This window comes from Erythrolamprus reginae, chromosome 5 (assembly GCF_031021105.1).
Source record: "Erythrolamprus reginae isolate rEryReg1 chromosome 5, rEryReg1.hap1, whole genome shotgun sequence".
Lineage (NCBI taxonomy): Eukaryota > Metazoa > Chordata > Lepidosauria > Squamata > Dipsadidae > Erythrolamprus > Erythrolamprus reginae.
In genome coordinates, this window is record NC_091954.1 from 36,295,040 (window position 1) to 36,318,124 (window position 23,085).

Below are 23,085 nucleotides of genomic sequence, written 5' to 3' on the forward strand. Positions count from 1 at the left end.
CGAAAGTAAGACATATGTCTTACTTTCGGGGTACGGCTTATATTAGCCGACCCCCCTGAAACCCCCGATACGTCTTACAATCGGGGGTGTCTTACTATCGGGGAAACACGGTAGCTCTGTGGATAGGGCCCATGTAATCCTAGCCCAGGTCTTAATTTATGTATGTATACAAAAATGCGCAGTCTTTTTTGGGAAGGGATCCTTGTACAAACTCACATCTTAAAACTGAAACAGTACACTTTTATTACTAGATTACAATTCGTTCCGTGACCAGCTTCTCAAGTAGAAAAGTTTGTAAGTAGAAGCAATTTTTCCCATAGGAATCAATGTAAAAGCAAATAATACGTGCAAACCCATTAGGAAAGAAATAAAATCTCGGAATTTAGGTGGGAGGAGAAAGAGGAGGAGGAGGACACTCACTGCTGATGGAAGGTGATGTGAAGGGAATCAAAAAAATCCAAAACTTTAAGGCTTTTTTTTTAAAAAAAGAGAGACTTTGAGGCGGCGAGGAGCATGCCCCTCCCATACACCCGGCCCGAGGCTGCCTCCCATACACTGCGCCAGAGAGAAAAGCCCAGGTGGGCGAGAGCGGGGAACCTCCCTCTCCTTTGACCGAAAGGCTGCCACTTCCTTCCCATGCTGAAGGCTGCCACTTCCTTTCCATGCTCTCCTCTCGTTCGCTCACTTTGTAGCTGGCGCCTTTCCTTCAATGTGGTGACTCCTCGGTTTGGCTAAAGCCGAATTGATCTGGCTGGGGCGAAGCACCCCCTTTTGCCTTTCTGTGCCTAGATGCTCCGGGTGGCAACCTCGGCTGGGTGTATGGGAGGCAGCGCGAGGGAGTCACTACAGCGAAGTGGTTTATTCCCTCTCCAAGCGTCCAGAGAAAGGAAAATGCTTTGTTTGCTCTGGACTGCCAAAGCCTCCTTAAGCGCCACCAAAAGGTTCCTCTGGCAGCCCAGAAAAGCCTGAGATGGCTGGGATTAAAGGGGTAATGGCAAGAAACTGGCCGGGCTTTCGTGCCACTCTCAAATTTGCTGGGAAATTTTTCCAGGCTCGGGTTCTTAAGTAGAAAATGGTTCTTAAGAAGAGGCAAAAAAATCTTGAACACCTGGTTCTTATCTAGAAAAGCTCTTAAGTAGAGGCCTTCTTAAGTAGAGGTACCACTGTACTATTCTGGAATCATCAGAGACATAAACGGAGCCTAAATCAATCATTTGATCAACCAGTTAAAATAACTGGATTTCAATCGACACATACAACAATCCTGATAATATTCAATAGCATATCTGCATACAATGTCATACAGCAATGTTAATATGATTTGAGGATTTTTTTTTCAGGCTGTAAACTTTCAGTTCATATTTTAAATATTTTTATTTATTTTTAATATGTAACAAAATTACCATCTTAAATGGAACATTTGATAAACAATGCTTTAATTATACAGGAATACTACTAAAATATTTAAAAATTGCATAGTATTGCAGAGGGCAGCAGCTACAGCAACTTTGGGGGAAACGAGGGAGTTGTAGTAGGACAGAGAGAATGTTCTATTAAGGATGACCTTTCTGTTGGCAAATAGATGCTGGGGGGGGGGGGATTTCATTCAATTTATTCCTTGACTTGAATTTTAGTAGTTAAATACTAGTAGGAGGGGATGTATGAAAAGAAGAAAATTTATTTTAATTGAATGTATTGTATTTCTATGCCGCCCAAATCTTGAAGGACTCTGGGCAGCTTACAACAGGATATAGAAAATACATTTTAAAAACATCATAAAAGATTAAAAAACAGTTAATGCCTGCTTTCAAACTCAGAACAAACCTCCACATTTTGGAATTTCTACTGAATTATTCTGGACCATAAGTGGTTGAGTAGAATCAAATCCTGGACCACTTTGATTGACTTAGGTGAAATTAAAGGTAAAGAGGGGAGCCAGTGACCTTCACTTCCTCCCTTTTTCGACATATCTGATTAGCCCACCTGCCTTATCAAGGATCTTTTGTTCTCAGCTGGCCTATACCTAGAACAGCTTCTCCAGGGTCCAATCCGTTCTTCCCACTTCCCATTGTTTAGTCACCGCCATCCTTGGCCTCCTCCCCAGGCTTCCTCATCCCAATCCCACAATTCATTTTCCCAGGATCAAAATGGCCATTTTTTTCCTTCCATGTGCCGACCTACAATGGGTTACTCAAAATGGGTGAGCTCAGGCATGGGCCCCTCAAAAGCAACTGGTTTCATGCACAGAACATTGCACACAACCCAAGCACAATATGGCTTTCACTCCTTCTGCTCAGAAATAATATATTTAAGACACTCAAATATTTTACATTTCTACAAATACAATAAAATCTGCTAAAACAAAATACAAGACATAATTATATCAAAAGTAGTATTCATAATTTTTTAAAAATAAAAAAATCTGTTCTTTAGAGACTTAGTGACTGTATTCCACTTAATGTTTTAAAGGTTTATGAGGCTGCAATGCAGTGTAATTTAAACACTGGTATCTGCATGATACAGTCATGCAATATCATATGCAATCAAATTAGTTTATACAAATGTAAAGTGACCTAAATTAAAATTCAAAGTGGGCACAGCAGAAGCACCTCATGTTTATATTCAAAGCACTTACAGATCATTATCTGCTGCAATTGGCATATTATAGCCAATTATATTTACCCTGTAGAAATCAATGGACTAAAAACAATGTTCAGCTGTTGCAACCAACATTTCAAGTTGAATGAAATGTTCCACTGTGAAACTAATATTGCATCAATTCCAATTTCAATTGTGAAATAAGACATAATACTATACTTCACAAATCCCACTTTCGGAATGATTTAGAAGTTAGGAGTTTGGTTACACTTTTCAAGTTATAGGAGAGGTGAAGAAGGAAGATATGCAACTTCACAGTGCTTCCTTTTTTGTAGTTTTTATAGTGCATACATTGGCGCCAAGGAATCAGCTTTATGGAAACATGTAACAGGGATGCCTTACATAAGAGTTAGGTTGCAAAACCTATTTTCTAAACACCTGAGCAAACCTTGTGGCATTTTGGTTTTGCAACATTTTTAACCTAAAGAATAAATACGCATAACATGTCATGAAATTGCTATATTTGCAAGGCACAGAGGCTGCTAAACAAGGCAAAGTTGGCACACAAAAACAATCTTTCTTCTTGTTTATCCCTGATATAAAATAAGCTAGTTATGGTTAGGATTCTCATCTAGATAATGAACTCAGAGTCAAGAGAACTGGCCAATTGATGAATTATTTAAAGTAAGGATCATAATACTTTGTTCTATTTAACAAAGAGAGAATGCCTAGTGGTTTAAATTTTCTGCTCTGTACTGCTTTTGGAATTTTTATGCCATTTGCGGAAAACTGCTCCAGAACTGCTGGCTACCACACAAAGAGCACCTCCCACTGTCCACCATTTTGGTATATGATTAAGAAAAAGGACTTGAAAAATAAAAGCAAACACCACATCCATGGTTTTCATTATAGCAACGGGGCCAGCTTTTTCAATCTGTAATGCTTTAGTAAGAAATATCTGACCACCAAGTCCTAACAATCCAATTAATATTAGGAGAAATCTGTCTATACCACAATTGGGCAAACTCCACGCATCCATTATAAAAAGCGTGATTATACACAAAATTAACCCAATTATTGCATAATACCAAACAGACAAAAAGTAATGGACGGATTTCCCCATTTTCCTTAGGATCACAAAAGTTAAGGCAGCGGCTACCGCACTTGCAATAGCTGCTATGGTTCCTTTAAGGTGATCTGCGTAAGTTTCTTCCATGTCAAAAACATTGGATCCAAATAAAAAAGGGGGTCTTGCTATAAACAGTACTCCAGTGATGGTAAGCAGGGTGAAAAGAAGGTCCCAGAGACTATATTTCTCTTTGAGGAAGATCCAGGCAAAGAAAGACGTAAAAACCGGACTGCTGAATGTAATGACGGTAGCATCAGCAAGAGGCATCACTTGGAAAGAATAATAAAGAAGGATCATTGCACTGGAGCCAAGAAATCCTCGGAGCAAAAGAACCATTCGCTTGTCCTTTGGGCCTAGGAATCCTGTTCTGAAATGAAAGGCAGAGACAGATAGACAGACATCATAAGTGCCTTATGCTTGAGAGTCAATAATCATACTAGAGTACCTCTTAGTTATCTGTAAATTTCCCTTCAATTTTAGTCATTAATAGCAATGTTATTAAGAGAATTTGGAGTGTAAATATAATTTTATGCAGTAATTATATTTTATCTAAATAATCCAGCTAAAAAAATGCTTCTAAAACCCAGAAGCCCAACTGATTGTGAAAAAAACAGGCTAAGAGAAGATCACTCCTTAGCACCTTGTTAGGGCTGAAAAAAAGCTTAGAAAAAGCTACATTCAGAATATAAGGCACATCCAAATTTTCAGCCTTTTTTAGGAGAGGGAAGGTGCATCTCATACACTGAAAATTATAAATTATAAATAATGTAAATATCAGACAGAGAAAAGCAACGACAAGATCAATAATTAAAATAATCATAAAAGGGGATCCCTTATTCCCTGGTAGCCTTACATCTTGGAAGAGATGAGCCTGATGCTATCACCATCATACATCTGTACAACTGTCAGTTAGTACCCTCATCTCCTGAAGCAAACTGTCTCCTAGCTGCAAACTCAATAGCAGCCTCACACATTACTGAACTTCTTGTCTAGGATATGGACGAATGCATTATACATGATTAAGCAATGTAATAAGGCACTCTTTGGACCTTTGCTATAGAAGGACACTTGAAAGCAGAACAAGAGAATGGAGGTCACCTATTCACAATTGATTACTCTGTCTTCAAATCCCTTCTATGCAGCTCTTTTCTCTGGCTGGGAAATCCCATCAAGATAATTATGTAATATAAATAATGTATAAATATATAAAAATGGTTCTGCCTGCTTAAGTTATAGTATTAATCTTCTTTTCCCCCAATCCTGTTTTACACAGATCTGACAGCATGTTAATTGGATTTAACTCTGCTATCATCACATTAGCTTTGCTCCAGATTTATAAAATGCTTGTCACACATCCCTTTATCAATTTAAAATATTGTGGAATTAAGTTATGTTAGCTGCAAAATGTATACAATCGTATCATGTTCTTATTAAAACTCAACATAGTATACACAGTAGCTACATTTACCCATCCCACACATCCCAAAGGTGCTTTTGAAAAGGCAATTAGACTTTCATGGTTTTTTTTCTTGAAAACAATTCTGACTAAGAAACTTCTTGCATTTTCAAGGAACACCCTCCCCTCCCCCCAAAATAATAATAATAATAATAATAATAATAATAATAATAATAATAATAATAATAATAATAAAATAAATCGAGTTTCCTTTTCAAAAGCACCTTTGGGATAACCCATCCATGAATCTGGTTGATTGAGAATTTCTATAGACATATATCCATCCTATGCATCTTTTGTGCATTTTAATCTTCTATGAAGTTTTTTTTTGTTCTTTTTTTTACACACAAAAGGAAGAGAATACTCACTTGAAGTATATTAATCCCGGAAGAACAAATGTTATTTGAAAAACACATCTAATAGCACTGATTTCCACTGAATGAACGTCTTCAATTTTCTTTATAAATAAAGAAGCAACAGAGAATAGGAAGGCAGATAATAATGTATAGAACAAGCCAAGCCCTGGACATTCCTTTTTCAGCTTCATTCCTAGAATGAAATAATTGTAATTTCCAGTTAGCAATGAATAATTTAAAAATCCAAAAATATTCTTTCACATGCATGCTGATATCTGAACAAGAAATCCTCGGGTAGAATACAATTCTATATTGCCCGAGAGCCCATATCCCTATAGACATGCAAATGTTAATACATACACATATATGATTAGTATATTTTTAAAATTGAAATAAAGAGCATACATAGTAGATTTGTACACTGTTATAAAGAATAATTCATTCTGGCTTACACATTCGAGAGAAATTAGTTTAGATCGATAATATTGAGTCTAAAATGTTAATGTCAGTTAAGGGCAGTTAATGTCATGATCTTTCACCTTCATACAAAAGAAAATGATCCAGTCAACCAATATTTTCATATACATAAAATTATTATTATTATTATTTATTTATTTATTTATTAGATTTGTATAAATAAACAACAAAGGGAAAAATAAATAAATAAATAAAAATAAACAAACAAACAAATAAACAATAAAGGGGGGGAACCAATTATTCACTATATACCAATGAAAATGATTGTCTTATAACACCCAGCCTTTGTTATATAGGCCAGTGTTTCTCAATCTTGGCAATTTGAAAATGTGTATCCTTCAAGCCCTAGAATTTCTCAGCCAGCAGGTTTTGAAAGTGGAATTCTGGGAGTTGAAGACTTCAAGTTGCCAAAGCTTAGAAACACTGATGTAGTTACACACTAATACTAAATACCAGACTCCAAATAGTTATGTGAACCAAATGAAGCCTAGAAACACAAAGGATATTTTATTTGTTAAATATAAATGCCATAGTTCAAAGTGGAATATGTAACACTTTCTCCTCCCCCATCATTTTCCAACAACAAAAATCCTGCGAGATAGGTTGAACAGAGAGAGTGACTGGCCTGAATCTCCACCAAGGGCAGACTTTAACTTGACTCTCCCTTTTTCTATCTTGATTCTTTAATCACTATAACATTCTCCTGGTCTTCAGTTAATATCATTAGAAAGGAAAAACAGAAGAAAAATGCCACCAGTCATTGACAATGATTAGAATAGATGTTATGAGGTAATTTCAGTAGGCATTGGTTCAGAACTATGTAGGAAGAGAGCTTGCTTATTTATAGTGGCAACAAAAATTCAGGAGTTAGCATCTTTCCCACTGTAATGGAATGTGTGGATGATCTTGGGGGAGGATAGGAAGTGATGCTGCCTAGGAATAATGAGAATGCCTAGGAATAATGCCTAGGAATAATGCTAATAATAATAATAATAATAATAATAATAATAATAATACTGTAATAATAATCATCATCGTCATCAGATAATAGAGGCAGGGAGCTCTAGTGCCTCAAAGGTCAGAGTTAAAAACTTAGAAAGGACCCACCTTAATTGATCAAGCTGTACCTTGAGTTTTGCAAAACTAATGTCAGACCTCCCAAATAAACCAGTCAGGAAGGACAAGTAGATGAACTAATTCTACTTTATTGCATGGCTACTATTAACAGAATCTTGGAATATTCTCAAGGACTCACAGAGTGGTTAGGAGCAGGAAATTAATACATGCCCAACACACAATATTAAAAAGAATCAAAGTGTTCTGGGACATTATACATTTTTTTCTTCTTTCTAAAGAACTAAACTAAGAATCCTAAACACAGAAAAGAGAATCAAGAATTTTCTTGGGACCTGGATGCTTCCAAGAACTGCTTAGGATTTAAATTGTTTTGCAATTATTTTTCCCCTCCCCTCTTCTGGATTAGTTCATCTAAGGTGATTAAACAAGCCAAATATATGTCTCAGGATTTAGTGACTGAAACAAAGCATGATTTGGCAAGGTGCTTCTGCCAGTTGCTAGGCAATGAGGAATTGAACCTGAAACTTGAGAACCACTGTTTTCTAAGACTGAACAGCTGTGAATCTAAGGTAACAAAATATGGGAGGTCATGACCCAGCCGTTTTCAGATCATGGAGGTCAGTGCTAAACTCAGCTTTCAACCAGCAGTGAACTTTCCATTTTGAAAAAAAATACTGAATCTCAGAATCACTAGTGATACTAATATGCTTAAGATGAATGACTGTGCTTCATATGAGAACTCAAATTGCACCTCTTACAGGTGGTCTGTGGAAAGGTAAAAACAAGTCAAGATGGCAATCACAAGTTCTACCCCTTTTGTATACACTTGGTGTTGTATAAAGGCATGGGACTCTTTTCTCTTTTCTGCAAATGTCCCTGAGTTCTTATATATTCAATAAAATCAAACTGGGGATAAAGTCATTAAAGACTTTGTAATGTAAAATGAGTAGTAATGTTATGTTCCAAAAGTAGCTTTTGGGGTTCGATTCTATTATTGTCTATTTTGTATTCTTTTTATGCTGTAAGCCGCCCTGAGTCCCTTGGAGAAAGACGGCCTAGAAATCCAAATATTAACTAATTTAATACATTATACATTAGCTTAGCCTAAGTATTTTACCATTTATATCCATTTGTCAAAAATTGTAGTGGTTTTAAAAAAACAATTGTTTACAAGTTTTGTGACAGGCAACTTGAAGATTTATGGCATGGGTGTCAAACTCGATTACAGCATAATGTATTGTGACAGTTTTTGCCTTCAGGAAGCTAAGGTGGGTGTGGCCTACTTATGAAACATCCAGCCTGCGGGCCACCAATTTGACACCCTTGATAAGTACCGTAATCTGACAATAAAATGCTGCCCTGCGTTAGTTAGTTTCCTTAGTCTGATCTAGGAGGGGTATTCATGTGTTGTGTTTTATTTTGTTTTTCTCATCAGAGACCCACAAACTGACTAATGATATCACTGGAATATAAAAACAGGCACATTCAATTACGTATTTCCTCTCTTTTTTCCATCATTCAAAAAAAAAAGGCTCTTTTTCCAGTAATAACTGAAGATTATTGATAATTAATCAATAACTGAGCAACATAGCCTGCTTGAAGGAAAACAGGCTGAGATATACACATCCAGCACTTGTAAAGTTGATTTTGATACACATCACATGTGGAAACAAGAATGGATAAAAGACTGCCCACCCCCCAATGTTGAAGCTTTCTCTGCAACATGGTAAAGCCACCTGGATTTGACCAGCCCCAAGTGATATGGACAACACTGAACTAAATTTACACTGGTCGTAATAGATGTGCAGAAGCCCCTCTATAAGTGTGGTAAAATACCATCATTAAATTGTGACTGTGGAGCCAAAAAACAACAAATCAATGTCAAAACATAGCCTATAATGGAGATTTCACTATTTCCTGTCTGCGACAAATGAAGTAAAAAGATATATTTGCAACTTTGATACATGTCTGTAGATTTTATATTCTATGTTTTGTATTTTACCCCTTTTTCCTTTTTGCTGAAATATGATGTGAATGTGCCATACGATAGCTAGATAGCCAAATATAATAAATAACCAGTGTTCTTTTTTTAATCAATGCATTGGTACTAGACCAAATCACAAGCAACAAAACAGAAGACAAACATGAAAGGCAGAAAGATACTACAGTCACTGACCAATTCAAAAACAAAAACACATTCTGAGCAGCAAATAAAAACCACAACAAAGTATATTTTTTAAAAAAAACTAGTGTGGTCAAAATATGGCCTATTATACAAATAGCATAACAAAAACTTAGCGATGTTCAGAGAAATAAATTCACATTGTTCAGACAGTAACAATGTTAAATAACTGCCTCTGGAAATCAGACTAAATTGCGATTTGTTAACTGACAGAATAACAGACTTGGTAGGGATCTTGGAGGTCTTCTTGTCTTCTTAGAAGTCTTCTAGTCCTGCTCAGGTAAGAAACCCAAAACCATTTCAGACAAATGGTTGTCCAATCTCTTTTTAAAAATTTCCAGTGTTGGAGTTCTGTCAGGGAATTTCTCTTTAGTTCTAGGCAGTTTCTCTCCTTGATAACTGCAACCAGACATCTTTATAATAAGGGTAGTAGAGCAAAATGTGGGTTCATGTTTCAGAACTCCTTTCCCACAATATGATATGCTGTAATTTCCATTCAACAACAGGGGTTAGAACATTAAATCTTGCCACGGTTAGGATTCTTCTGAATACACAGACAGTTAAGATGTTTAAATCTCATAATTACTAGGTTGATCAGTGAAATTTTTTAATAAATTGAAAGTAAATGCTTATGTTTGCTAGTAAAGTGCAAATATTTACATCTGAGAAATGAATAGAAATCCTTTTGGAAACCAGAGCCTGTTTCTTTTCCAGCATCTGAAAATTGCAGGAGGGATGATGTTATTATCCCTACAGAGCGGATTGAAAGGTTCAGTCTATTTGGGTGGTAAGATTGGAGAGATTCAGTTAATTTTATTCAGTTAATAAAGATGCAGCAGTTAATGTAAATAAAAGCAATGAAATTAGCAGAGGATAACAACATCTATTTTCAGGTGTTTTTAAAAAAAAAAGATAACTCATGCTATGGAAAATCGACAACTAGTTGGCATGTTTTAGCAGCATTTCTCCTTTGACCATAAATATGGGTTTGGGGAGATCTTATGCTGACAATAGATTACCTAGGCCTGATTCCCATTAAAAATAATTACTTGGGAATGACATACTATGTAATAATAATAATAATAATAATAATAATAACAACAACAACAACTTGAATTTTATCACTCTAGGAAGTAAAAAAAGAAATATTAAAAAAGCAGGCAAGGACAAATCCATTCCATACCTGGAGGTGTCTACCATATGAAGTCACTAAGAGGTGAGCTTAATTCAAAACAGACTACCTTTTTGTTTAGCTTAGAAGATCATAGCATTTAGAGACTTATTGGATAATAAATTGTTTTAAAAGAACCTAGTTGTTCTTTAAGCGATTTAATGTTTGAGAAACCTGATACAAGAAGTTCTTGACTTACGATTAACTGTTCATACTTAAAATTGATTCTTAAAAGGTACAGTATGTATGACCTGTCCTTAAAGTTATGACCACACCCCCATCACATGACTGTATTTTGACTGCTCAGCAACCACTCACATTTTGATCAGTTTCTGAGTTCTGTAGTCATGGGATTTGTGACCTTTTTGCCATTTTTCCAGCTGAAAAACACCCACTGAATATGATTGATTTGCTTAACAACCGTTTGGTTTCCTTAATGATCACAGTGACTTGCTTTATGATCATCCTAAAAATGGGCATAAAAGTCCAATCATGCTGTGTCTTTACTTATGGCTAGAATTTCAGGCTCAATTCAAGGGCTACTTGTACTTCTTTTGAAACATTAGCCTTTATTTACCATCATTTTATCCACCCCAAGTTTAACCCCCACAGGAAAACTTAATTAGCAGAGTTATTTATTGCATTTGAACAGTATTTAAGATTATTGTAAAATAAAATCTTAACATTGATGTGATAAAGAGTCACTACTGGAACATAGAGAAGGAAATGGTCTGTAAGCCGCTGTGAGCCACCCCGAGTCTGCAGAGAGGGACGGCATACAAATCAATTCAACTCAACTCAACTCAATCAATCAATAAAAGAAAGAAACATCTCATTCCCCTAAACCTGGGGTGGGCAATTACGTTCCTGCTTACATATCCTGCTCCTTCCCCCCATTTTTTAACTATAATTCTATCTTAATTGTAATTCTATTTTTAGCATTTTAGAAATATTTATATTTCATGGTTTTAATGCCTTTTAATGTTGTAAGCCTCCCAGAGTCACTTCAAAACAAGATGGGCAGCAAATAAATTCAATACATACATACATACATGCAAACATACATGTCACCCTGCATTAAAACTACATTCAGTTGGGAAAAAGCACTGAGCTCCCACTCACATGCATGTTTCTTTTTACAGTATTTAAAATGCTGTTGTTGCAAACAGTTTGGTCCATATCCTACTTAAACAGACTGTACCTTCTCCATAATAAATTCAGAATTCTTTCACCACATCATCTCTCTGTCCTACACTCAGACAATTCACTCTTTCGCACTAATACAAAAAAAAAAAAATCAAAGCAGTGCACAATACACACACAACATGTGGGGGGAACATGTTGGGGGAAAGATCAAAAGCAACATGAGAAAATATTATTTTACTGAAAGAGTAGTAGATCCTTGGAACAAACTTCCAGCAGACGTGGTAGATAAATCCACAGTAACTGAATTTAAACATGCCTGGGATAAACATATATCCATCCTAAGATAAAATACAGAAAATAGTATAAGGGCAGACTAGATGGACCATGAGGTCTTTTTCTGCCGTCAGACTTCTATGTTTCTATGTTTCTTCTATGTATGTATGTATGTATGTATGTATGTATGTATGTATGTATGTATGTATTTCAAGACAGCTTGAATCTCCAGCATATTACAACTCGAATTGCACATGCGCATTTCAGTTTAATCACAGTCATTTCAATCTGGATTGTTCTTACAGGAACAGATAGACATTCGACATCTGATTAATTATACCCACTGCAAACCTGTTTTGATCTCAATTGCATTATTTCCCTAGTTTTCTCGTTATACAATAAAGGCACATGTTAATGGGTACTGTTTATCTTCATATTATATTAAATTAGGGATGCTCAAAATGAACTACAGCTGATGAAAGAAATACAAACCAGGGTGACCTTGAAGAATAAAACATCAAGTTAATGTTTAGCCAGTCTATTTGATTATCAGAAAAACAAGATGCTAAAATCAATAGTGGAATAGTTAAAGTGGATCACAATCCAAGGAATTGCAGGTCCAACCTCTTTCTCCAAAGTACAATACAGTATATGGCAGGTTTCCTGACCTTGGCAATCTTAAGACACATGGACTTCAACTCCCAGAATTCCACAGACTGCATGGCTGGCTAGGGAATTCTGGGAATTGAAGTCCATGCATCTTAAACTGCCAACCTCAGAAAACCTTGCCACATGCTAAAATTCTTTGAAACTTGCTTCTCTATCAAAAGCTTGTTACTACAGTTAACAGAATACATTACCTTACATTACCAACAGATACAATACTGCACAAAAGTGTTAGGCAGCTGTGAAAAATGATGTAGATTAAAATGCTTTCTTAAACAGAAGTGTTAATAGTTTATTTTTTATCAATTAACAACACATAAAGTAAATAAACAGAATAGAAATCCAAATCAAATCAAAATTTGGGGTAATCACCCCTTGCCTTCAAAATAACACCAATTCTTCTTAGTACGTTTGCATCCACTTTTCGAAGGAACTCAGCAAGGTTCCTTCAAAGTTGTTCCAACTTTGGAGAACTAACCACAGATCTTCTGTGAAGGTAGGCTGCCTCAAATCCTTCTTCACGTGATCCCAAACAGACTATGATGTTAAGATCAGGGTTCAGGGAGGGGAAGCAAATCTCTCTTCTAGTATTTCTTGTGTTTAATGACATTGTCTGTATGTTTGGGGCGACTGTTCTGCTGCAGAAGAAATTTGGGGTCAATCATATGCTTCTCTGATAGATAAGCATCTGTCTGTATTTCTCAACATTGAGGAAATCATTGATCCTGAACTCTTAATCCATTTGCAGAAATGCTGCCCCAAACTTGCAAGGAGCCGTCACTCAATGTAATGTCTCCACCAGACACCTCCCCAGACACCCGTTCAGATTTATTTATTTATTATTTATTATTATTATTTGGATTTCTATGCTGCCCTTCTCTGTAGACTCAGGGTGGCTTACAAAATGGACATAATACAAAAAAGGACATGTGAGAAACACAAGGTTAAAACTAATCTAAAATTAATCTAAAACCTGTCATTCACATTCATTCCATTACACTCATATAATATATATATGGCCAGAGCAGAATACCAGTGCTAAACGGCCCCAAGCCTTCCGGCAGTGATGAGTTTTTAAAGCACTGCGGAAGGCCAAAGGGTGGAGGCGGTACGAATCTCTGGAGGGAGTTGATTTCAAATGGCTGGGGCTGCCACAGAGAAGGCTCTTCCCCTAGGCCCCGCCAGACAACATTGCCTAGCTGATGGGATCTGGAGAAGGTCGACTCTGTGGGACCTGACCGGTCACTGGGATTCATGAGGCAGAAGATGGTCCCTTAAGTAACCTGGTCCTAAGCCATGAAGGGCTTTATAGGTCATGACAAACACTTTAAATTGCCTTTGAGACCAATTCGTAGCCAACACAGATTATGAAAAGCCAGTTCCAGGCACATCAGATGGGGATGTGAAGGAGTGTCAGGAGGTTGACAGAGGCTCTGAGACAGGAATAAGGCCGAGTATTGTGACCGGAGGAGCAGTTGGACAAGCGGTTGCCTGAGTTGGGGATCAAAGGGACTCAACTGCAGCTGGAAAGCCCAGAGGCTTCAGGAGAAAAGTGCACACAGCTGCATCTGGCCAGCAGAGGTGAGGAAGAACTGCCCCTCCACCTGATCCAGAGATGAGAAGTGGGGGGGGGCATAATGGAGGTCAGCCAGTGTTTCAATTCCATTCTTCAGTACATCGATACTTCCAGCATTTCTTCATTTCAGTTTCATTCCAATTTAATTCCATTTTTCTGGGAGTTGCTTCACTTGCTTCCAGAACATGTTTTCCATTAAAGTTGCTCAATTATTGGACCTCTTTTAATCATAATTACCCCATGCTCTCGCTGAATGTTGTTTTAAACCAAGGGTCCCCAGCTCATGGGCCGCAGCCCACTACTAGGCTGTGAGCTGTTCGGAACTGGGGTGTGGATGCTACTGGTTCGCTGCGTGTGTATCACAAGAGTTTGCACATGATTTTGCTTCCACGCATGCAGAGGGACGATTTTCCTTCTCCGCATGCTCAGAAAGAAAAAAATGCATCAAAATTAGGAAAAAAACATGGTGCTGCATATGGACTAGCAAAGGCAGCACCGGAGTTGTCGCATGCAAATTGCGCAATTGGCAGGCCACTACCGGAGCGGCGCACCGGGGCACACTGGTAGGAGCCCACATCTTCTCCGCTTGTACAAGTAGTGGGCAAGCATGTCCTTGCCACTTGTGTAAATGGAGTTGTGCATGTGCACACAAATTGCTCACACAGAATCATCCCTTCTTCCCCCACTCCAGCCCCGCCAGTCCACAGAGCCAGAATAGTTGGGAAATTCTGTTCTAAGCTATCTTTTTCTCTGTACATATCTTCCTCCAATCCTCATTTTTTTTGCACCAGTCTTTTATATTGATTAATTGATTGGTTGGTTGATTGATTGGACTTGTATGCCACCCCGACTTGGGGCGGCTCACAACATATCATAACACAATATACAATAACACATTATGTGTACTTTTCTTCGTACATAGCCTCTTCCGCTTCATCATTCCACAAAGTTTCCTTCTTCATCCTTCCCAATAGCATGATTCCCACACAAGTCTGTAATATTCTGTAGTGATGTTTCTCAACTTTCGGCACTTGAAAATGTGTGAATGTCAGTTCCCAGAATTCCTTTTATTTAGCCCCATGCACTTTCTGCACGATCTTTCTACTCATTCTGTCAGGAGATTAATCTATCGGCTAATATTTTCTTGGATGAAAGCCTATACTATTGCGTTATGCTGCCAAAAAAAATAATAAAATAAAATAAAGGATCTTCTCATTCAGCTGTTTTTAAATCAAGCTCAAAAAATTGCTTTAAGAATGGAGTAAGATAATATTTTCGAAGCACAATGTTCTACTGACATTGGATCTTAAAATATGATCAACTTTCAACGCAGCATTGGAAAGGCAGCATTATACCCTTGATAGGAATTTTTAATTCAAGTTGACTTCATAATTACACTGACTAAAGATTGACAGAAGTTAACATATTTTTGTGTATGAACCAATAAAATATTACACATAAAAGCGCAAAATGCTAACATCATAGGCCTGAATCCAAAATTAAGTTTTCTTCCCAAGGGAAATGTGTTCAATCATAAACACTCCAACTTATACATATTTTATAGAAAGGCTTGATATATCAAGTCAAATCTTTAGTATGGTCATGGAGCAGCAGAGATTCAATATATGTTTATGTATAAACATAAAACTACCTCTTACAGATATTACATTGTGGAGAGCAATTGTCAGATAATTGTCAGATAATAGCAAACAAAACTACAAGTAGTAGTTCTTTTTAACGATTGGTCACTTAATGAATGTTCAGTTACGGTGAACCCCCCTAAAAGTCATTTACAACCCATCCTCAAAGTTACACAGTCACAGTTGTACTTGCGCACTTAGCAACTGGTTCACATTTACAACTAGTTGCAGCACCCCATACTGATGCCATATCACCATAAATTCCAGCAAAAACTATCCAATCAAGAGAATGGATTTGCTTAACCACCACATTCTTTCTTTAATGATCATAGGGGTTTGCCTTATCACCATTATACAAATGACCTTAAAACTTGTCAGGTAACAAGGTGGTCGCAATTTATGCTCAAAATTCTGGGCTCAACTGTAGTTAAGTAATGACTACTTCTATGTCAGGTCCACAGTCCCTATCAAACAAGATTAAACTGTCAATTGTGGGATTAGAAAGGATGGTTCCATTTTTGCTTAATACAATGAAGTATCTCTGTCTCCACTTGCAGTCTGAAATGGTACAATCCAGATATTTTGTTTACTATTTGAAAATGAAGCCAGGGTATTCAAATCACACGAGGTTTAAAAAAAAATGCTACTGTATATGCCAGGACAGTATTTCTTAAATTCTAACATTTGAAAAGAAGGTTGTTGAGAAGGTGGTGTCGCTCCAGCTCCAGGGGTCCTTGGAAGAAGCTGATTATCTAGGCCCTCAGCAGTCAGCATTCAGGCCCGCCTACAGCATGGAAACTGCTTTGGTTGCACTGATGGGTGATCTCTGGCGGGCCCGGGACAGGGGTTTATCCTCTGTCCTGGTGCTTCTTGATTTCTTAGCGGCTTTTATTACCATCGATCATGGTATCCTTCTGCGCCGGCTGGAGGTGCTGGGAATGAGAGGCACTGTTCTACAGTGGTTCTCCTCCTACCTCTCCGGTCGGTCGCAGTCGGTGTTGGTGAGAGGATCAGAGGTCGACCTCTAGGTCTCTCCCCCTGCTATTTAATATCTACATGAAACCGCTGGGTGAGATCATCCAAGGGCATGGGGTGAGGTATCATCAGTATGCTGGTGATATCCAGTTATACATCTCCACCCCATGTCCAGTCAGTGAAGCAGTGGAAGTGATGTGCCGGTACCTGGAGACTGTTGGGGCCTGGATGGGTGTCAACAGAGTCAAACTCAACCCTGATAAGACAGAGTGGCTGTGGGTTTTGCCTCCCAAGGACAATTCCATCTGTCCGTCCATTACCCTGGGGGGGGGGAATTATTGACCCCCTCGGAGAGGGTCCGCAACTTGGGCGTCCTCCTCGATCCACAGCTAATATTAGAACACCATCTTTCAGCTATGGCGAGGAGGGCGTTTGCCCAGGTTCGCCTGGTGTACCAGTTGTGGCCCTATTTGGACAAGGAGTCATTGCTCACAGTCACTCATGCCCTCATCACCTCGAGGTTCGACTACTGCAACGCGAGAGCTATCACGGGCTTTCCCAGATATGCCCATGTTTCATCAACACTCTGTGGCTTGCACTGACTGCCGATCAGTTTCCGGTCACAATTCAAAGCCCTACATGGCATCAGACCAGAGTGCCTATGAGGCTGCCTTCTGCCTCACGAATTCCAGTGGCTGATTAGGTCAAGCCGATTAGTGTAAGATTGTGTAGCAAAAAAGTTTTTTATAACAATGTATTTTTAAATTAGTTTTTAAATTTTTTTAACATTAGATTTATATTTATATTGTATTGCTATTATGTTGTGAGCCTCCCCTAGTCTTCAGATAGGGACGGCATACAAATCTAATAAATAATAATAATAATAATTATTATTATTATTATAATAATTATAATAATTATTATTTATTATTATTATGAAACAATAAAAATGATGCCTCTGGGTTTTTTTAAATCAAAGGATACTTGTATCAGTAAGAAAAATAAAAATTATATGCCAAGAGGCTTCAGGAACCATGTACAGTATATACTGAGATGCTTAACAAAACCTGAAGATTCTAAGTGGATTTCTTTGGATGTTAAAGTTTATACAATATAATTGTATTTCCTAAAAGAAATAGAAGTTGATCTATAAAATGTTATAATTTGTTCTTTGCTTCTGACTTAGAATTATTTTAAAATGAATTAACACATTATATATACTGTATACAAAGCTAATTGAATGTGAAATACTAGTTTCTGCTTTTCTACAGTAATATGTTAGGTTGAATATCAATTGAAATACAGTATATGTTTATGTGAATTTACATGGATGTGTGTGTGTGTCTGTGTGTATACACTGCTCAAGAAAATAAAGGGAAAACTTAAACAACACAATATAACTCCAAGTAAATCAAACTGGTGAATGTGATTTCACCGAAACGTCGCATAGACATGCAAAATATTACACAGGGCAAAACCCGAACTCAGAACAATCTACATACATATACCCGTGAAAATCTACGAAAACAAATATATATATATATATATATATATACACACACACACACCTCATATGTTTTTTTGCTGAATTTGAAAATTAAGGGAGACTAGGATAGATCTATTTCGGCCTTATTTTGGCCTCATCAGCTAGCCATACCCACTGAGACTTGAACCTGCAACCTTTGCCTTGTAAGGCAGAGAGTTATCCTCTAGGCCAGTGATTTTCAACCTTTTTTGAGCCGCGGCACATTTTTTACATTTGCGAAACCCTGGGGCACATTGAGCGGGGGGGAGGGGGCTAAAAAAAGTTTGGACAAAAAATTCTCTCTCTCTCTCTTCCTCCCCTTCACTCTATTTCTTTCTCCCTCCCTCTTTCTCTCCCTTCCTTCCTCTTTTTTGCTCTCTTTCTCTCTCCCTCACTACCTCCCTCTATGTCTTTCTCTCTCTCTCCTTCCCTCCCCCTCTCTCTCTTGCTTTCTCTCTCTCTTTCTCTCTATCTCTTTATCTCTCTTTCTTTTGTTTTCTCTCTCTCTCTTCCTTTCTTTCTCTCTCTTGTTCCCTTTCTCTCTCTCCCTTTTTCACTCTCTTTCTTTCTTTCTCTTTCTCTCTTTCTTTCTTTCTCTCTCTCTTTCTTTCTTTCTCTCTAAGCTTCGCGGCACACCTGACCATGTCTCGCGGCACACTAGTGTGCCACGGCACACTGGTTGAAAAACACTGCTCTAGGCTACAGTATCCAATCCCTTCAGCTTTGCACCAGGGAAGGGTTACATATTTTTCTTCCCGTGTAGGATTTGGAAATTTCTGGCGACGTTTCGACGAGGTCCCACTCGTCATCTTCAGGCTGGTGTTTCTGTCACATCAACGACCCCAGGTGTTACCCCACTGACTCACCAGGAAGTTTCTACACAGCAGGCAATTGCTGAGCCATCAAACCACACCCAGCCACCAGTATTTATAGAAGGAAGGCAGCTCAAGTCTCGCTGTGTTCGCCCTAGAACAAGGACAGAAGCACCAGCCTGAAGATGACGAGTGGGACCTCGTCGAAACGTCGCCAGAAATTTCCAAATCCTACAAGGGAAGAAACCCGAATATACCAAGACCGTCATGCCTGTACCTGTGAAACAAAGCTTTATGTGCCCTAGCACGAAGATGAAAGCATCAGTCTAAATATGACAAGTGGGACCTTATTGAAACGTCACTAAGATTCTGGGAAAAGACCCAGGTACTCCAAGTCATATACATATGTAGCCATATACTATATATATATGTCTCATGTTTTTTTGCTGAATTTGAAAATTAAGGGAGCCTAGGATAGATAGATATATATAGATAGATATAGGATAGTCATATACTGTATATATATATATGTAGGTCTTCGCATATTTGGGTCTTTTCCCATGTAAAGTTTTCCTGTCTAACTTTACACAACCTTATTCAACAGAAAAACACACACACACACACACACACATAAATAGATGTATAGTAGTCTCCCTTCCTTTTCATTATCTGCAAACATATGTTACACACACACACAGAGTATATATATATATATATATATATATATATATATATATATATATATATATATATATATATACATTTAATTACACACACACACATATATGTACATATGTATGCATGTATATGAATATAAATGTATACAAAGAATTATATTTACAAAGAATGAGAATACAGGCTACTTAATACCATTATTCTGTAACATATTCCATATTACTGTAGTTCTCACCTAAGTAACTGAATTGTTTCTAAACTTATTAAATAAGATAAAATATGTAAACTTGGTTTACAAATTAAATAATAGTAATCATAACTTTCGCAGTCATTTATCTGGAACTAAAGTTTTCCGATTCCAAACAAACATTATTTTTCCCCATTACAAGGAGGCACATTAAGGAATAAGGTCACCCATTAAATTAAGTTAAGTGAGTTGTTACACAGTATTAAAGGAAGATTTCTGTCCCCCACTTTGTGTGAAGAAGAGACACTAAACCCTGTTTAAACTACAGTTCTGGACATAAGAGTGCTGAATAAATGGATTCAGTTCTGGACATAAAAAAGTGCTGAATAAATGGATTACAGCAAATACAGATTCAGGACAGATACGGAAACACCCCCCCCTCCCCAAAGAATGCATATTTCCAGAACAAAAAGGACCAGCACATTTTGTCAATGAGATAAAAGAGTGAAAAAAAATTAAAAATCTAAAAAATGGCAGAACTGTTTGGCAGACTTTCAGGAGAAAAAGTGCCACAAAATGCTGGGAAGCTTTCCGTTCCCTGGCCCTCTTCATCCTCCTAGTCTAGTCAATCCGCTCCGAAATTTTATTTATTTATTTTTATTTGTCAATCAAGTAGAGGATAGTAGTTAATATCACAGAGAAAATAATGATAAAAAGAAGACAACGAGAACAGTAGGACAGGGAACAGTAGGCACAATGGTGCGCTTATGCACGCACCTTACAAACCTCTTAGAAAAGAGTGGGGAAAGGGAGAAAAGATGTGGTGTTGTTGTTTGTGGCGGTTGTTTTCTTATTCTCAATGAACTAAAGGAAAACCTCTCTCTCCTTTTTAAAATCAACGTGTCATCCTCGTTCTGACTCCTTTGCGGGAGGAGGAGGAGAACCTCGTCCGAATTGTTTCCCGGGAGTTTTCCAAAGTTTGGAGGTAACCTAAGAAGCGGGGCGGGCGGGCATTTTTCTTCGGGTACGGGCTGCAACTCGCCCGTCGCCCGGGCAGAAGCAGCTCAGCCTCGCCTCAACCGGAGGGCAGCTTAAAAAAAGGGGGGGGGAGCGGTTGTTTATCGGCACCCGCGGGCGGAGGTCAAGGGCAGAAGCGCAAGGATTTGGGGAGGGGGGGGGCCTAAACCGGATCACCGAAAAGCAGCCGCCGGCATTTTGCCTCGTCCTTCAACCCACCGGGCATCTTGCGGCAGGTCCAGAGACAGGAGCTCCCGTCGCCCGGCTGGGTAGCGTCCGCCGCTTCCAAGTCGTGAACCCGAGAAGGGCAAGGCTGCTGCGGGGCACCGCCGTCCTCCTCCTCTTCTGAGTCTCGAGACCCGGCTCTTTCTTGCCTGAGCTCCCATGGCTCCGCTGCCTCGGACCCTCCGGCGGTGGGACCGGCGGCTTCTTCCCCGCCACCCTGATCCCGCACCATGAGGAGAGGCTTTTTTAAACTGCCTCGCCGGCTCAGTCCGGCGAGGAGCCGGCAACTTTAGTGCGCATGCGTCGAATCCGCTGTGGCGCCGCCTCTCTCCAAGGACGGCTGGATCCCGCGGAGAGTTTTTATTGGCGGGCTGCCGGCCTGTGGCGTGGTGTTTATCGCAGGGTTCGCCCTTGAATGGGGGAGATTCCTTTCTGCTTTTCAACTCCGAGAGCGAAAAGATGGAGTCCGGAGTTCAATTTGAACGAGAATATCAGTTATTAAATCAAGGGTTAGCAGCTCTTGGAGATGAGTGGACTTCAATTCCCAGAATCCCTTAGCCGGTTAAAGCTCGGTGGACTTCAACTTCCAGAATTCCCCAGCCATCATGCTGACTGGAAAAATTCTACCTGCTGAAGCCCTCAAGCCTCAATGTTGCCAAGTTTGAAAAACACTGCTGGTCTCTGTTTATATATTATATATATAATCCAGATATATACTCCAACCTATACATATTTCATAGAAAGGCTGATATGTCAAGTCAAATCTTTAGCATGGTTGTTGCTGTTGTTATTATTATTAATTATTATTGTTACTTAGATTTGTATGCTGCCCCTCTCCGAATACCTGGGGCAGCTCACAGCATACAATATAAAACAGTGAATACAGAGACAAATCTAATTAATAAAAAACAAGGGGCCTAGATCTAATTGCCCCAAGCCTGGCAACATAAGTCTATGCTAAAGATTTTACTCGGCATATCAAGCCTTTCTATGAAATATGTATAGGTTGGAGTATTTATGAATGCTGAATGCATTTCCTGTGGCAACAAAACATATTTTGGATGCAGACCTACAATGCTAGCATTTTCTGCTTTTATGTGTAATAATTTATTAATTTATACACAAAAAATATGTTAACTTGTGTCGATCTCTGGTCAGACCTGTTCCCAAATAAATATGACACCTCTGTTCCTCAGTGTAATTATGAAGTCAATTTAAATTTAAAATTCCTATCAAGGGCATAATGTTGCCTTTTCAATGGTGCATTGGAAGTTGATTATATTTATGACAGTTGCAGTGTAACGGGATCTTGTGACCACCTTTTGCAACCAAGCCACAAGCCACATCAGTAGGGAAGCCAGATGACAACAGTTACAATGGCACTGAAAAAAGTAACTCATAAACAGGTGGGGGTTCCCTGTTGCTGCCGCTGCTGGTGCAGTTGCATGCGCAGTTCCATGTCTCCAATGTGTGTGTGCGCACATCCATGTGAGATTTCACTCAAGGATGCTCGCGCCCATGAGATTTCGCCAATTTTTGGCTTTTTTTGCTTCAAGGAAGCAAAAAGCACCCAAAAACAGTGAAATCTCATGCACATGAGCATCCTTACACATGATTTGGATTCCTGCGCAACCGCAGAAGCCAAATCTCATATTTATTTATTTATTTTATTTATTTATTTATTGGATTTGTATGCCGCCCCTCTCCAGAGGGGCCCCAGAGCTAAAAGCTCAATTTTTCCTACTGGAACGCCAATTCCCCACTATCCCCTCAGGAACCCGAAACTTCTCATAACCATTTTTTAGTTACTTTGTAGTATCCCCAGATCACATGATCAAAATCCAGATGCTTGGCAGCTGGTTCATACTTATGATCATTGCTGTGCCCCAGAGTCATGGGATCTCCTTTTGCTACCTTCTGAC

At 38.5% G+C, this 23,085-nt stretch overlaps 1 protein-coding gene across 1 annotated transcript; it reads right to left on the minus strand.

The window, feature by feature from the left end:
* Positions 1-1,355: 1,355 nt before the first annotated feature.
* SLC35G1 (solute carrier family 35 member G1) lies at positions 1,356-21,468 on the minus strand. Its single transcript, XM_070753975.1, has 3 exons — positions 21,158-21,468; positions 5,552-5,732; positions 1,356-4,094 (listed from the first exon to the last, which is right to left on the minus strand). The coding sequence occupies exons 1-3, from the start codon at positions 21,393-21,395 to the stop codon at positions 3,335-3,337; spliced, it is 1,179 nt and encodes a 392-aa protein (XP_070610076.1). The 5' UTR covers positions 21,396-21,468; the 3' UTR covers positions 1,356-3,334.
* Between the last annotated feature and the right edge of the window lie 1,617 nt (positions 21,469-23,085).

What these genes read in the sequence shown, in the direction of transcription:
- SLC35G1 (XM_070753975.1), bottom strand. Translation starts at nt 21,395, where the DNA reads ATGGTGCGGGATCAGGGTGGCGGGGAAGAAGCCGCCGGTCCCACCGCC. An exon ending in GACCTGCCGCAAGATGCCCG is followed by an intron (nt 5,733 to 21,157) that starts GTGGGTTGAAGG and finishes ATTTCATTCTAG; the next exon opens with GAATGAAGCTGAAAAAGGAA. An exon ending in CCGGGATTAATATACTTCAA is followed by an intron (nt 4,095 to 5,551) that starts GTGAGTATTCTC and finishes CTTTCATTTCAG; the next exon opens with AACAGGATTCCTAGGCCCAA.